The following is a 17,615-nucleotide window of genomic DNA, read 5'->3' as shown; positions in this document are numbered from 1 at the left end:
GTGAGGTATGTATTTTCATTTCTTTTAATACAGCATATGGAGCTATGGAATTCACAGTGATCATTCATTGAATTGAACTTTATTGCCAATAATTTCATTGTTGTGGTTTATTTTTTGTTCTGGATTATTTTTTTATTTTAGTATTGTTGTAGAGGTAAAAGAAATTTCATAAACTTATGTGAATAATGTTGAAACTTTTCATCACAACATTATTCACATGCTTTTATGGAATGCATATGATATATCTATTTATGTAGGATTTGTTTTAAGGAGAAATGAACATTGACAGACATAATGTTATAATCAGGAGTTCTCAACAAACTTCAGGAGATATTATGAAATCTGGAGGTAGGCATGGAACGACCCTAAAACTTGGTGGGTTTTTTTCCCAACATGAGAGCTGACAGGTATGACTACTTTGGGATTATTGTCAATTCATACAAAGAAATTCTGGAAAATGCCATTGAGATACATCAAGACTGTTGGCATTTCAGTACATTCAAGGCTACTGGTACATCAGCACATTTAAGACTGGACCTCATTCTGAACACTCTTTTGGACTTCTGATAGAACTTTTAGGATTATTTTGGATTTAATTCACAATACTGTAAGTTCCTCTTAAAGTTTCATTTTATAACTTAGAGACTTGCTTTTACTTGTTTCTATTACATAGCTTAAGGCCATCGAGTTGTAACACTTGCATATATAAAAATGAACAAGAACTCACTTAGCTTGTCTGTAGTCAAGTATGGAAAAGACTTTGAGCAGTTTCCATGTAATGCCTCCATTACAAGTATAATCCAAGACTACAACCTCAGAAGACTGATCTGGAGCAGGACATCGTGAAACAGGAGAATTACTGCCCACACGGATGTTGTACTGAAGATACCTGCAATCATAGGAGATTTGGCTGACATATCTTTTTCAGTCCATAAGTTTGAGAATGCAAATTATGTAAATAATTGTTTTGTGTATGACTAATTTTACATTAGAGATTCTATCCATCAATCAGACCATATAGATGAGTTACCAGCTCGTTTCTTTAGATTTCTACTGGTCTGTTTCACTAGATAATATAAGTTCACCTACAAAACATTTGTTAAAACTCACACAAAAATAAGGTGGAAATCATATAGAAGAAACAATGGTAATAAAGCATAGAACAATCTATTACATATTATGTTAGGGTTATTTAGCAAAATGGAGGTTATATCTGTAGTCAGCCTATAATATCTGACAGACTCAATCTTTTATTCTGTTCTCAGTGAAGATTTATAATTTGGTTAGTGTCAGAAGACCATTTGTAACTGCCTGACATGGTAAAATGCTTGCATAAGTTCTCAAGAGTCAAGCCTGTATCTAATATTGATGAATAGTCCATTTCTAAGAATTGATACATCTATTATGACTCTATCTCATTACATCTGATGCTTGTAACTGACAGCATTAAAATTACACCTTAGATGGGATTTCCATATAATGTAGAAAACATACATATCCTCACCATCAAATAAACCTTTGACATTTCAGGTAAAAATAAACGTAACAGCTACTAACATATTATTAGTAGTATTGATCTCAGCTGTGAGGATCATGCGCTGGCCATCTTGATTGAATACTAGTGCCTTCCCCATGGACAGAACATCACAGTCATAGCTCAGCTCTGCCCCTTGGACTTCCTGGATGGCAGATGTAGTCACCAGGGTTTGCCCTTCAAAGTTTTCCATCAGAATAGTGGGGTTGGGAACCACAGATTCTTTACAGGTTGAACCTTGGTACCCAAAATCACAGCTGAAAGTAAGGGGAGGTTACATCCAAATATGCATATTCCATTTTCACAGTAGAAGGAATCAACTGATATTTAATGTAGAATTACATTTCTCAATGAGCTGCAAGTTAATAAATAATGTATATTTTATGCAGCATACTTATTTTATACAGCATACTGCAAGTTAATAAATAATGTATATTTTATACAGCATACTTATTTTATACAGCATACTGCAAGTTAATAAATAATGTATATTTTATACAGCATACTTATTTTATACAGCATACTGCAAGTTAATAAATAATGTATATTTTATACAGCATACTGCAAGTTAATAAATAATGTATATTTTATACAGCATACTTATTTTATACAGCATACTGCAAGTTAATAAATAATGTATATTTTATACAGCATACTTATTTTATACAGCATACTGTAAGTTAATAAATAATGTATATTTTATACAGCATACTGTAAGTTAATAAATGATGTATATTTTATACAGCATACTGTATTAAGAATAACTTATTATGGGCAATAGCAACCTTGACCCATACCAAAATATTCTTTAATTTTTTGTGCAATGTTTTCTCTTTTTGCTTAAATAAGAGCTGACAAAAACTGATGTTAAAAATGTCAGCTGAATACAATGAAAGAGGATTTAAAGACAGCCATTGTTTTAGACAGGGCCAAAATGACCTCAAACTTCTGCTTTATTCATTAAAACTGCATGCTACGGTCATCTGAATCTCTTTTTAAATCTTTATCAATTTCACTATTTTTCTTATTGAATGAATCTTTGGCTTGTATACTTCAAGTTTTGAAAAGAAAATGTTTCCTTGCAGCTAAAAAGGATCTGTCATCATGTCAGTAATCACTTACATGCAGTGACCATCTTCACATTTTCCATGGTTATTACAACCCTCTGGGCAATCTCCAATATATACTGAAATATTCCAACAAAAAACAGTAAGAGAGAGAGAGATTAGCTTCATTCTTTTTGTAATTTATCTTCTTATTTATATCATCCAAAAATACCCAGTCTGCAATCAAACAGCATACACACCAATAATTACAGTAGACTGAATGCCTGAAAGATGTTAGTTTATACTATTTGAAACCAGGTTATACATGACTAAATGTAGTACATTGTACAAATCACATTTCAAGCATAAAGGTCAGAATGAGTCTCACAACATAACCAAGAAAAAGATGCCCAGTGTTGTCTGATGTTTCATACAATTTTTCACTCACATCATTCCTGCTGTGGTTTAAAGTTTCTAGATGACTTGCTTATAGAATATGTGAACTATGGAGTTTAAGTACATTCCAAAGGCAAAGTAAATTTTGAATGAGACATAGGTGTTTTTGTTTAATGATATCAAAACTGATGAAAATTTAATATCTAGGGACTATGTTTGGGAAAACCCCATGGAAGATAGCTCAAAATCTAAAAAAACACAGTAACTTATGCACATCAAAAGAACTTTTGAGCCTAACACAATATACATATTATACTTTTATATGCATATTTGTAAATAAAGAAAAAAATTTAAACACCATGTTATTATTATTTTTATTATTATTCTTATTATCATTATTATTATTATTATTATTATTATTATTATTATAAGAAAAACAATAATAACAAAAACAGTGTATTCTTTTGTATAGTACGAGTTACTGCAAATAAAATTTCCACACATCTGAAGGAAATAACGGATTGTTTGATGAAAACTTTGGCCAGTGTTCTGAATGTCTGGAGTCCAATGAAAGAAATAACACCAAGGAAGAACCTAATGACCAGGAAGTCCTGGGTGAAGGTTGGCTTGTAGAAGGATATCAGGGCAATTGTTTCTTCAGGTAAACCCAACATAAAGGAATCAGATCACTGTGATGATGTGTTGTTTTGATGCAGATACTCTAATTCACATGAGTTGTCCATGTAAATAGAGTTACTTTGAACCGCAAGAAGCAAAGGATATTTTACGTTAGACTTTGAAAAGAACTGTCATGCAAGACAAAGTGAATCTTTATTGAGATGAGTTCTTAAATCCAAAGCACATGAAGTTACCAAAAATGCTTCCAAATGTAAGAAACACATATACATGTACATTTTAGAGGGAGGAACTTTTGTGCCATTTCTTAGTTGTTCATTCTGTGTTAGAGAATTATCTCAGAAATATTATGGATCACACATGAAAGAAGAGTGACTGGCTTGAAAGAATTTCCAGGATTCCAAGACAAGATATTTCTTCTTTTCAACTGATGAGAGTTAAACCCATCTCTGATATTTTTTAGCAATAAGAATATTTTCTGCTGTGATTTAAAGCCCAAATGCCACTGTTAATGCACAAAGTCATATATACGCCAAACCACTTGAATAATTCTGAATCTTGAAAGATATTGGTCATAAACGTTATTGGTTTCCATTAAAACTAGATAATATAAATATTTCATCACCATATGAGCTGTGCAATTTCCCCATTGAACTGAGAAACCCAGACAATGATTTAAAAAGAAAGTAATTGGTTTAAATTATATCACTGACACCCTAGGAAGGTGGAACAGAAACAACTCTGCCATATCAATATGCTAAAACAGTATGCTGATCAAGATATCACTGTAGATCATTTTAGCTGTTCCTGTCCAACACAGTTGCAATTTAAATGATGACGTACAACCGAATTATAGTGACTTTGCTTCAATCAGTCTTCAGAATTAGCAATATTGAGGAATCTGGACAAGAAACTTTCACATCTACAAGAAAAGAATGAGTTAAACTAGCTAATATGTGAATATGAGCGCTTGTTACAAAATGTTCCAACTCAAACAAAATCTACCTTGGTGCTGAAATTGCAGATTCTAAGCCCGTAAAACAGGATGAATCCTCTCAAGAAGGCAATTAAATATTTGCTGACTTTATTGAACCAAGCAAAAGTAACTGGAGTTTGCCATTATTCTTCTGCCAAAACTAGATAACACTTTCCAGTATGTGCACTGACTAAAGAAAAGTGAAAAGTGTCACAAAAACAGACTCATTTAAAATACCAATAACTGATGACTCTACTTACAGAATGGGAAATGCAAATTATGTCACCAAGTTTGACTTGTTAAAAGGATTTTGGTATTTCCACTTACAGACAGGGCTAAAGAATTAAGTTAATTTCAATTGGATGGTTTAAATCATATGAGTTCTTCTATGATGTTGGAAAATTAGAAGTAGTGACAATATGTGAGTATTACCTTTTCACCTGTATAAGTACCTGTCATTGGACAATTTTCTCATTCCCATTTGTTGTGTTCTTGTCAAGTCTTTAGACATATTTTATGTTGTATTTAAATATAATTTAAATGGAAAAACATTTGTCTGATTATTCATTGGAAACAGAAAATGCTTGTTAGTCTAATATTATTTTGGAACAATTGTGAATTATTCAAAGGAGTTGTAAAAAATGACATTTTGACATGTTAGGACTGTTGGTGGACCACTATTTTCTTGGATCAGAAATTTATATGGAACATTTCATTCTTTTGGACTTTCATAGAGCTTTTTCAGGATTTTTCTAGATTCAGTTCAAAATTCTGCAAGTTTCTGTGACATTTTCATTTTATAATATTGATAATTAAATTATTTGTTAAGTTTTACAAAACTTGATGGTTTTGCTTCTTTCTATTTCTCAGTTTATGACATAGAGTTGTAACAATTCACATTAAACATATGCTTAATTTATGTCACAATATTAGTATATTCAAGTTGTTTTTTATGTCCATCATGGGGGCCCCAAATGGCTGAGTGGTCTAAAGCACTCACCATTATCGATCACTGCCATCTCACCTGTCTGCATGGGTTCGAGTCTCGGGCTCGGCCAATGTGGGTACATGAGAAAGCTTGCCGGTAGCTTCCCATGGGTTGGTGGTTCTTTCCGTGGTTTTTCCAGGTTCTTCTTCCACCATTTATACTGGCTGCTATGTATAGCCTATCTTGTGCTGAAAAATGTTGTTAATCCCATAACAATAATAACAACAACAATGTCCATCATGTACTATTATGTTATAGTTAGGTCAAACTGTAAGCAAAATGTTTGACAGTTTGATTATTGCTGGTATCATTTGTATGTTGTATCACATCGCATCAGCTAGCCTATCTTATTACCATTTATAATTGCTTATAAGTTCAGTCATGCTGCAAACAACAAAGATCCAGATCTGCCATAGCATAATGTGCCTGCAGATTAGGGTTTATGTTGTTTGTTCTACATTTTACTCCTAACAAACAGCTGAGACCCAAATCTGCCAGCATATTATGCGACAACAGATCTGGGTCTGTGTTGTTTGCAGTTGGACTTGTCTTAAAAGGAAGTATATACAACCCATAGTGCACAATTTATAAAATACTGTGATCATATTTACAAAACACTTTTTTTATTTAGCTAGAAATCAAGCATTTGATCATCACTCCTGATTGTGACTGATTGGACATGAAAGGAAAAAGACTTTTACAGTTCCTTTGACATAGAATGAACTGTGTCAGGAAAGTGCTTGCATTGATGCAAAATCAGAAAAAGTAAGCATCTTCTAGGCTTGGAGTAGCCTGCATTTAGAATGGGAACAGATTATAATTATAATTTGATGAATCATCTATGACTAAATATTGTGATATATTCTACAAATTTCAATGAACTTTGTCAAAATGCTAGAATTGTAGGCATTGATTTCTGTATGAATATATGACTAAACATAGCTAACAGCTTCTCTTAAAATCCTTTTGAGCAAAAATTGAATGATAACAATAACAACAAAACAAATTTTGGTATCATATTTCCTCATACTATCATGTTTTTTTTCTCAGGTGTTTTGTGGATGCTAGTTTTGGAGGAATAAACAAGTTGTATAGACAGTCCAGCATTGTCTTTTCCAGAGTCATGCTTGGGTCTGTGACTGTAAAAGCCACAGTCAACTGAATGGAAAAGGTTGTTGTGACTGTGAGTATTCTCTAACAGGTAATATTCACTAACATAATATTTTTATAAGGAGTAACAATGGCAAGATTTTCAAGATGGCTGTCATGGCAGCCATACTGGATATGAAATTGTCACAACTGTCATTTGAGACAACACAAAATCATAATAAGTTTTTCATGAAAACTCTATGTTGACATGACAATCGATTCTGTAGTAATGGTGACAACAAGATTTTCAAGATGGCCACTGTGTCAGTCATATTGGACATTAAATCAACATAAATTTGAATTTTCATAAGCTTAAGTTTGAAACATACCATTGTCTAAAGCCCATGTTGGCTTATTCTGAGAAGTCTGCTTTATCCTGAGCCATACATAGGGTGTCTGAGCAGCATATGGGATAGGTAGTGTTACTCTCTGCCACCTAAAAAATAAAGTAGATATGTATAGGTTTTAACATAACAACAGCACAGTCATAGCTACACTGTGCCAATTATAAATTCCAAATATGTACCCAAAATATAGAGGGCACTGAGATTACTCTGAAACCTCATGCAGGGCATTTCTAGGGCCATTTTAAGGGCCCCCATTCCCAACAGCAAATATTAAACAAATTATTTGCAAAGATTTCTTCCAAAAGTAGATATACACCTCATTTTAAAAATGGTACAAAAAAGTTATGAAGTAAAGCATGCAGTGTGAAAAATGTATCCATTTAAAATGGTCTTTAGAATGTAAGAAGTAAATTGTCTATTTTTTACTATTTGCTGTGTATTACTATTATTATATGCAGACAATTTTCTATTTGGTGTTATTAGCTGTGTATTACTTCCTATATGCAAACAATTGTCTATTTGGTGTTATTTGCTGTGTATTACTATATGCAAACAATTGTCTATTATGTGTTCTTTGCTGTGTATTACTACATGCAAACAATTTTCTATATTGTGTTTTTTTGCTGTGTATTACTATATGCAAACAATTGTCTATTATGTGTTCTTTGCTGTGTATTACTAGATGTAAACAATTTTCTATATTGTGTTATTTTGCTGTGTATTACTATATGTAAACAATTTTCTATTCAATGCTTTTTGCTGTGTATTACTATATGCAAACAATTTTATATTTTGCACTCTTTGCTGTATATTACTATATGCAAATAAATGTCTAGCTTTGTATATTGCTTCAATGAACAGTTCCAAAAGTTGTAGTATCAAAGCCTTCTAAAATTCCTTAAATTACTTTTAAAACCTAATATTATATATTTTGTAGATCACCTAACACATCATCAATAGCAATTTTAAAATATTGTTTTCTATATAATTTCTGCAATTATCATTCTAAAATATTTATGCAATGCATAGGGAACATATTTATAGTATCAATGTCACTATAACATCCTCCAATATGCATGGATTTCAAACAGGCAAGTGCGATATTTGGAGACCACCTATAACACTTGATATTTTACTGCAATGTTAAAACATTAAATTAGACCAAACATGATACATCTTATGAACACTATCGTGTGATGAAATTGTCCATCTTTTGTTTAGAACTTTACTTAAGACTAGACACACATAAAAAAGAAAAACTATCAAGCATTTATCTGTCTAAAATAAGGTCTGTACAAATTCTGCAAGACTTGCAAATAGGAGTTTTGATGAATAAGAGATAAAACAATAAAAGTGATAAATCTAAAATATCTGTTTAGAAATGTTGAACTTAAAGGGTTATATAGATAATGATGCCCTCACCTGTTGTAGTTTTTAGTCTGGAAATCTGAAGAAGTTGGGAAGTGTTCACCTTCACACTGGCCAGGAAGACAGGAACCATGTAGCTTGTACCAACTGCCACCAAGGTTATTACTGTACTCTACTGACACTCTGAATAAAACCACTCTTTTAAAACTCTGATTATGTATCCACATTGGAATGAAATGCTTGCATTATGTTACTTAAAATAACATGGATCTGTAAAACATGGTGTTTTTCCTTCAAATGTTGCCATTATATATCCCAACCATGTCATCATATACCCCAACCATGTCCTTATATATCCCAACTATGTCATCATATATCCTAACCAAGTCATTATATACCCCAACCATGTCATTATGTACCCCAACCATGTCATTACCTACCACAACCATGTCCTTATATATCCCAACTATGTCATTATATACCCCAACCATGTCATTACCTACCCCAACCATGTCATTATATACAACAAATATGTCATTACCTACCTCAAGTGAAACTGATTTGCAAAGACTAAAACTTAACAAAGTACCACAAACAGCATGTGATACCCTGCACAAAAAGTTTAGTTGTCTGAATGTATTTTTGGAAACATCAAATGAGATTTGAATACATACATGCATATATGTATATATAAAGTTTAAGTACTTCAAGGCCAATTTTCAACATTTTCAGATCTTGGACTATAATTTATATGAATAAACTAAGATGTTATCTTATACATAGTTATATTACCAGCGACTATATAGATTTATAAATATGCAGTTTACTTAATTAAGAAAGGATAACATGCACTTGTCTGCAAATACAAAATTTTGTTGAAATTGACTGAAGAGGAACATAAGTTCGGGTCTGGGATGAAATGCAATGGTCAGTTCTATTTTTAGTAATAGCAAACTTGACTCTTAAGTTATACATCTCCAAAATCGAAAGACAATCTCACTTAGGAAAAGGGGAACACATGTAAAAAGTTTTGTACAAATGTGATGTGTATTGCAAAAATGTATGTCCAGAAATCAAATGTCATTGTCAAATCTATTGTTAGAGCTAGTGACCTTAACCTTACAATTACTGACCCTTAAAGCAATCGGGTTCTGTATAGGGATAAGAGGAAACATTTTTACTAAATTTAGTTGAATTCTGCGATACAGTAGCTAAGTTATCATTCTGAATGCAATAGATTCACCATGAAGCAGGGCTCCAACACAATTTGAAACATAATTTTCCAAGTATTCAATTGAGTCACCATGAAGCAGGTCTCCAACACAATTTGAAACATAATTTTCCATATATTCTCCTGGATGAAAGTGAATTTCCAAAAGTTTCACATATGACCCTAATGAAATGGAATAAACAAATTGGCTTCAAAAACATGCATTTTTAAAATCTAAATCTGTTTTTTTTTCAGTACTCTTCCATAAAATCTGAATTAGAAATAAGACCATGCTTTAAATCACTAGAAATAAGTACAACTTTAAAAACTCATTTAAATTTGCATTAATTCATTTAAATTTACATAATAAATATATTAACTTTACCCTGCTTTACCACACCTGTTGGCATAAAGAAAGTTTTTTTTAATAAAGAAAATGCTTTTTTTAAATTTTGACCAAAATCCCTTAAAAATTATATATTTTTGCATTAAACAGTGACTGAAATCATTTTTTTAACAAAAAATTTCCACTTTTGTCAAAATGGTGCCCTAATATCTAGTTTCAATGTAATGAGACTATGGACTGAATATTTAATGCAATCATTTTCAAGTACACCCCAGAGTATGGGCTCAAACAACATAAATATCAGAGTAGACCTTTTATATTATAGGACTACCAAAAGGTCAGATCAATCTTTTATTGACCTTTTAAACATCACATTATTTTATGTAATTACTTGCAACCCATACAAAGTTTCTTTTATTTTGTTGCTGATTCAATACTTATTAAAACAAAAATAAAATGGTCTGTCTACAAAGATAATTTTAGATGACCAGTTTTAAAGACACATTGATTATCAACATGCATACATTTCATAAATGTTGGTTATGCATGTTTTTCAGTATTGTGTTTTGAATCTACTCAAAAGTGAAATGATGCTACAGGTTAATGGTGGAAGAAACTATACATTTTTTGTGCTGAATACTAACTCGTTATCCTTAGGGTTGTTGCCACAGTTCATATTAATACTAAACTGGATGGTTTTATCCTGGCTTTTGGCAGGTGCCCTGGAACTTGGAAGATGAGGCAGAACTTGGACATTGTCTATCGCCCAGACATCCTGTCCAGTGCCTCCATTGTATTTCTGAAGCCAGCATATTCTTGCCTGTAGTTGACGGTCCAATGGCTGCAGTGGCAGTGATACCATTCTTGGCTCCTGCAATGAATAAAGTTACCCAGGTTTAATACACTGGAAAGCTGTGAACTATAGTATAATGTCTAATGTATACTGTAAAATCCAAAATATTCTTGTAGGATTTCATTGCACATTTCTTGTGGTTAACCATTATCTATAAAACACATTAATCCACAACAAAATGTTTTGTTTATTGCATGACATCAGAGTAATATAAACAGTGTGACCTCACTAAATGCTATCCTCATGAAACTATACATTTCATTCATAGTTCACCAGATTTTATCTCCACAAATATTTCTGATTTTTAAAAGTGTGTAAATTTTAAATGATGGCATGGGATAAAATATAACATACTGCACAAAGAATGAAACTGCATAGAGTGTAACATGTCACCTTATCTGTCCGATATTGTTGAGTCTCAATCACGTCACTGGCTTATTCTACAACTGCCAGGATATTTTTCCCAGAATTCTAAGCAATACATTATTACATTGTCTATAATCGTAATGCAGCAATTGATGTTTACAGGTATATTTAATTATTGATTACCGAAGCAGTATGGCTTAATTACAATGACTGATTGGAATCTTTGTAGTGACCCAGTAATGGCTTGGATTTGTTTCCAGTTACTTGTGATGATGACAGTCATAACCTTGCCATGCAATAAAGAAAATGTGTCTTGTCCTTTTCCAATGTGGATGAAATAAAAAATGTGTAAAGCATAAATTATTCCCACTCTTTACAAAGAAAGGGCAGGAATTATGCATAAGGAGTGGTCATATGTGTACATCCATGTACATGTATTCTTAATGTCACACAACTACTCATATAAGTGTGATCTGAAATTTGAAGCATAACTTTAACAATTTTCCAGTCATATTACAATGATGTCTGCAGTGTGGCAGTTTATAGTGATGTATAGCACTTGGGCATCATGACACAGACATGCAGCATCATGTCCCACTCACATTATCCTGACACCAGGCGGACCAGTCCTAAAACTAACTTCTTAATGCTGAGCGCCATGAGAGGTGGCTGCTAGCACCATTTTTATAAGTCTTTATGTAGGACTTGGTTGAGGTTCAAACCCTTGACCATCTGTGGCAGATGCTCTTACCACTTTGGCCACCAGATCAATTCCTCATATAAGAAGTAAGGATAAAGATATCCAACCTTGGGATGTTATTGGTGGTGGTCTGTTTTTCTAGAATTCTGATCAGCCACCTGGTTGAATGGTTTTGGAAGGGAGACACTTTTGCATATACAGTAGAAAAATTCTCCAAATTATTCACTTGCATGACTACTACCATGACCCTTGAAAATTTTACTTATTACAGTGAACATGCATCTATAAATTACACTAATTTGCCATCATAATGCCAACATAAGAACAGAATAAAATAAATCAGAAACAATGCAATCAAATTTAATCTCTTACAATTAAAGTAACAATCATATCACAAATAAATAAATAATCCTTTTAAAGAACAAATTCTGTAAATGCAGATCTGAAAACCCTAACAAGACCTTCCAAGTGAGCAACATTAGGCCAAATTTTTGTACAATGTAATGAAATATCAAGCATGTACTGCTATTTTTGACTCAGAAAAAATGCATATTAAATTTTCAGTTACCTGATGATTGTGATAATGTAATCCTCATGTATTATGACCCTACTATATTCCATTATCAATAAACAACACTAAATCAACATTTCATTCTTGTTTTAATTACGACGTACATTGTCAAAACAACCACATGGATATGGAGTGTTATTTACATGGTAATTAAACATGCTTAGCGCTTTGATTATCCAGTTGAAACCAGATTTAGGGCAAGAATGGACAGAAGAGGTCAAATCTGAAAATAGTATTTTTTTCTCTTTACAAAAGCTACAATATTAATAAAAACCACCCTGAATAAATATGGTCTTGTACACTGACAAAAATTTAGTTTCATCTCATTCTCTCTCTCTCTCACACACGTGCACATGCACATTAACTAAAACATGATTTCAAGTTCTTTATGTTTTATTGCAATTTGATAATGAGATTATTGTTGCTTTAAAAATAAAAGTTACAATTATTTTCAAAATAATACCCAGAATAATACATGTTCAAACCATCTTAATGATTTACCAACATTACACAACATAACAGCTATATATGCTCTCAATGCAGATGAGCTTGCATACAGCGACATAATCCTCTCTCTCTCTTGTTCAATATTAACAACAAAATTCTTTTCGAGTGCTTTTATTTTTATTGTAATTAGATTTTTGAGTTGATAGCAGAATGAGACAGAAAATATAGCTTTTACTTTGCACAGTTGTACCGTTAGTTTGTCGAGTAGCGTGTATTCTATAGAACTTGTTCCGGTATGATCCCTTTATTTTTCGTACATGGTCAGTACCACCAAATGATAATTATTTATTTTATATATAATTCTTCTTTCCTGTATGAAAAGTTACATGAATAAGGTATATATATATATATATATATATATATATATATATATATATATATATATATATATATATATATATATATATATATATATATATATATATATATATATATATATATGGCATGAGGAGACAAATTCAAATATACAACTGACACTGACATTGTCCCCTCTGTGTCTATCCTTACTAGTGCAGATTCTGGGGTTGGACAAAAAAGGGCTGGATAATTGTGTCACAAACACTCTTTAGAGCTTTTAGATTCATTTATGTTGTGAAAATATTATGAAGACACAACAAGAAAACTCATTCAACAATGTTAAATCAATGTTTGATGTTTCATTATGGTATGCTGTTTGAGATACATAATGTGACAATAATAGAATCTTTTGTATACACTGATGTGCACTGGTGTAGGATAGAAAAATTCTACTTGAGGGTCAGAATTTTGCATCAAATAAGTTGTTTTGCCAAGTGTGTTATGCAAAATTACTGTCAAAATCATATTGAAAAAAAGTGAGATAAGTGCCATTCCAAAAGACAAAAGACACACGAAGGCAGCTGACCTGGGCTGGCCTGGGTAAGTATCAAACCCACAACCCATGAATTACAAATCTGATGCTCTAGCAACTGAACTGCCCTGATTCCTCATGCTTTCATGCATATACCAAAAGCAGAACACTTTAAAGGTTTATCTACAAAAATTGGATCTAAGAAACCAAAAACATATTTCTGATCTCTACAACTACAAGAAAATAATGTTGATCTTGATTTTTATAAAAGAATGCAAAGTGATGAGTTATGGTTATACTCTGAGGTCATGTGATGAAAGACATCAGTCACGTGATGAAATATAGATATATTCTGCATTGTCATTCTACACTGGAAATCACAAAATGTAGGAAAATGAAAAATGCCATGAATACCAAAGTATAGTGTACAAATGACTACAAACAACACAGACCCTTATCATTTGGTGTATAATGTGCTGGGAGATCCAGTGTCTATACTGATCACTTGAAATTATAAACGGTATACACCCTGCTCTGCCAGCAGTGTAATAATCAACAGTAAATCTGGCTTTATGCTATTCACGGTTGGGGCATTTTAGACAAAGACAATTATGGTATGCAAGACTATTCTTCATAAACTGAATACTGAAGGCTTACAAGGGCTAAAAAGCCTGAATGAGGTTTGCAGGAGATATAAAATGGTACCTTGTAAGCAGACTGTTGCAATTTCTCTATTATATACAGCGTGTGATCATTGGCATCTTCTACAAACACCAGTACCTCTGTTTTCTCTGAATCTGTGGCATTGCACTTGCCAGAACCTGGAATAGAATTTACATGATTAAGTATCATGTCCATAACAGCATTACTAGATAGGCTAATAAATAATTACAAAATCCCTGGGAATGAAAATAAGATATAGAGCCCATGGTCCAGGACTAGTGGGTACTGATTTGTGGCAAGTCCTAGACTTACTCTGGCAGGTGTTCAGGTAGACATTAGTTGTTTTGGAACTGTATTTATTTCTAACAGCATATATGTTGTGAAGAATGATAAATTTATTGAAAAGTCTAAGCCATTACATTTTTTAAATAGGATGATTTTATGCCAGAAATTTATATAAATTGATTGGTCCAAATGACCAAAGACATGAAAAATCAGCAGGTCCACATTTGAAAAACTACTTGTTCTAGGACTTGGAACCACCGCTATTTCAGCCACTAAGCACACAACTTTTCTTGTTGCTTTTTTAGTGTGAAGGGGTGGGTAGGCAAAATCAATGATGTTTATTTGATGACAGCCTTTAACTCATATATGACAACATGAATGGATTTTGCAAACTTTGAGATAACACCAGCGGATTTAAAACATTTTAAACTCTCTATCAAATCGGTGATCCTTTCAGGAGTTGGATGCAAAATGTTTTCTGTACAATTTCTGCAAAACTGATAAAGTACTTTTGAGAATAAATCTTTTTTTTGGGTTAAAATAAACTTTACAAACACTGGATTGTCATTTCTACGGAAGCCAGGACACAATCTGTGCACAGCATGTCCCAATGAAAATCATATTAATTTTCACCAAAATTAGCTCAGTGAGCCTGGAAAAGAAGCTGTATGATAATTTTGCTGATGACTGGTTTAGAAACCACACCCCAGCAAGGGAAACTATCCCACATCAAGAATGTATAGGTATCCGCCACTTATTGTGATTTCAACTTATGCAAAATTTTGCACTTACATTATTTCATATGAATTTTTTAACGTTTAATTGTTTTAGTGAAGATTAAAAGATAATGAAATTATTTATCTAACACAATAAAAATTAGAATTCCTAAGTGGCTAAAATGAAGGTGTTAAGTTTAATTGAATTACATATTTTCCAGTGAAAATTAAAGGCAGTGAAACCAAAACTAGGTGACCAATCATGGGAATGCAACTGTTGTTTAGGTCGGAGTTAGCTGTACTGGGGAACATTTTTGCTTTGATTGATTAAATCAACTCAGCTGTTCTGGCCAAGTCAAAAACAGTAAATGTTAAAGAATAAATGACAACTGCAAAGCCATAGCTTCAGCTCAAAATTAAGTTTTAAAATGAACAGACTATGTGCAGTACTGCCAGCCACTTTAAACATATACAATTTTATTTTAGTGAGGTGTGAGTGGTAATGGCTAAGTTATTTAAACCATCAGTGTAAAAAAAATATTCTGAATCAGGCAGCTGTTGGTTCAAAATGACATAGTAGTGATTTGTTTTCTCATGAAAAAAGTTATGTAAAGATTATGTACCCCCCACTCCTGCTCCAAACTTATGTAAAGATGCCTGCTGAAAGTTCCCTAAATTTCAACACTCTGAATTTTCATACTACTTATGCTAGTACCTTATGGACCAGTACTATCAATTCATACTACTTGTGCTAGTACCCTATGGACCAGTACTATCAATTCATACTACTTATGCTAGTACCCTATGGACCAGTACTATCAATTCATACTACTTGTGCTAGTACCCTATGGACCAGTACTATCAATTCATACTACTTGTGCTAGTACCCTATGGACCAGTACTATCAATTCATACTACTTATGCTAGTACCCTATGGACCAGTACTATCAATTCATACTACTTATGCTAGTACCCTATGGACCAGTACTATCAATTCATACTACTTGTGCTAGTACCCTATGGACCAGTACTATCAATTCATACTACTTGTGCTAGTACCCTATGGACCAGTACTATCAATTCATACTACTTATGCTAGTACCCTATGGACCAGTACTATCAATTCACACTACTTATGCTAGTACCCTATGGACCAGTACTATCAATTCATACTACTTATGCTAGTACCCTATGGACCAGTACTATCAATTGACACTACTTATGCTAGTACCCTACGGATCAGTACTATCAATTCATACTACTTATGCTAGTACCCTATGGACCAGTACTATCAATTCACACTACTTATGCTAGTACCCTATGGACCAGTACTATCAATTCATACTACTTATGCTAGTACCCTATGGACCAGTACTATCAATTCACACTACTTATGCTAGTACCCTATGGACCAGTACTATCAATTCACACTACTTATGCTAGTACCCTATGGACCAGTACTATCAATTGACACTACTTATGCTAGTACCCTACAGATCAGTACTATCAATTCATACTACTTATGCTAGTACCCTATGGACCAGTAATATCAATTCATACTACTTATGCTAGTACCCTATGGACCAGTACTACCAATTCATACTACTTATGCTAGTACCCTATGGACCAGTACTATCAATTCATACTACTTATGCTAGTACCCTATGGACCAGTACTATCAATTGACACTACTTATGCTAGTACCCTACAGATCAGTACTACCAATTCATACTACTTATGCTAGTACCCTATGGACCAGTACTATCAATTCATACTACTTATGCTAGTACCCTATGGACCAGTACTATCAATTCACACTACTTATGCTAGTACCCTATGGACCAGTACTATCAATTCATACTACTTATGCTAGTACCCTATGGACCAGTACTATCAATTGACACTACTTATGCTAGTACCCTACAGATCAGTACTATCAATTCATACTACTTATGCTAGTACCCTATGGACCAGTACTATCAATTCACACTACTTATGCTAGTACCCTATGGACCAGTACTATCAATTCATACTACTTATGCTAGTACCCTATGGACCAGTACTATCAATTCACACTACTTATGCTAGTACCCTATGGACCAGTACTATCAATTCACACTACTTATGCT

General features: G+C 32.9%; 1 protein-coding gene across 1 annotated transcript in view; it reads right to left on the bottom strand.

The window, feature by feature from the left end:
- LOC149787874 (reelin-like) overlaps window positions 1-17,615 on the bottom strand; it is a 198,977-nt gene that overhangs the window by 141,420 nt on the left and 39,942 nt on the right. Inside the window, exons 12-18 of the mRNA XM_089974111.1 lie at window positions 14,528-14,643; window positions 10,641-10,867; window positions 8,495-8,623; window positions 7,055-7,161; window positions 2,657-2,720; window positions 1,558-1,791; window positions 728-889 (exon numbers count right to left, since the gene is read on the bottom strand). Coding sequence (XP_089830237.1) covers window positions 728-889; window positions 1,558-1,791; window positions 2,657-2,720; window positions 7,055-7,161; window positions 8,495-8,623; window positions 10,641-10,867; window positions 14,528-14,643 — 1,039 coding nt within the window. The remainder of the gene's footprint in view (window positions 1-727; window positions 890-1,557; window positions 1,792-2,656; window positions 2,721-7,054; window positions 7,162-8,494; window positions 8,624-10,640; window positions 10,868-14,527; window positions 14,644-17,615) is intronic.

The sequence above is a fragment of the Sinohyriopsis cumingii genome, chromosome 11 (genome assembly GCF_028554795.1).
Source record: "Sinohyriopsis cumingii isolate HCF-2022 chromosome 11, ASM2855479v2, whole genome shotgun sequence".
Taxonomy (NCBI): Eukaryota; Metazoa; Mollusca; class Bivalvia; order Unionida; family Unionidae; genus Sinohyriopsis; species Sinohyriopsis cumingii.
Note: the sequence above shows the minus strand (reverse complement) of the source record. Positions and strands in the feature narration are given on the sequence as shown.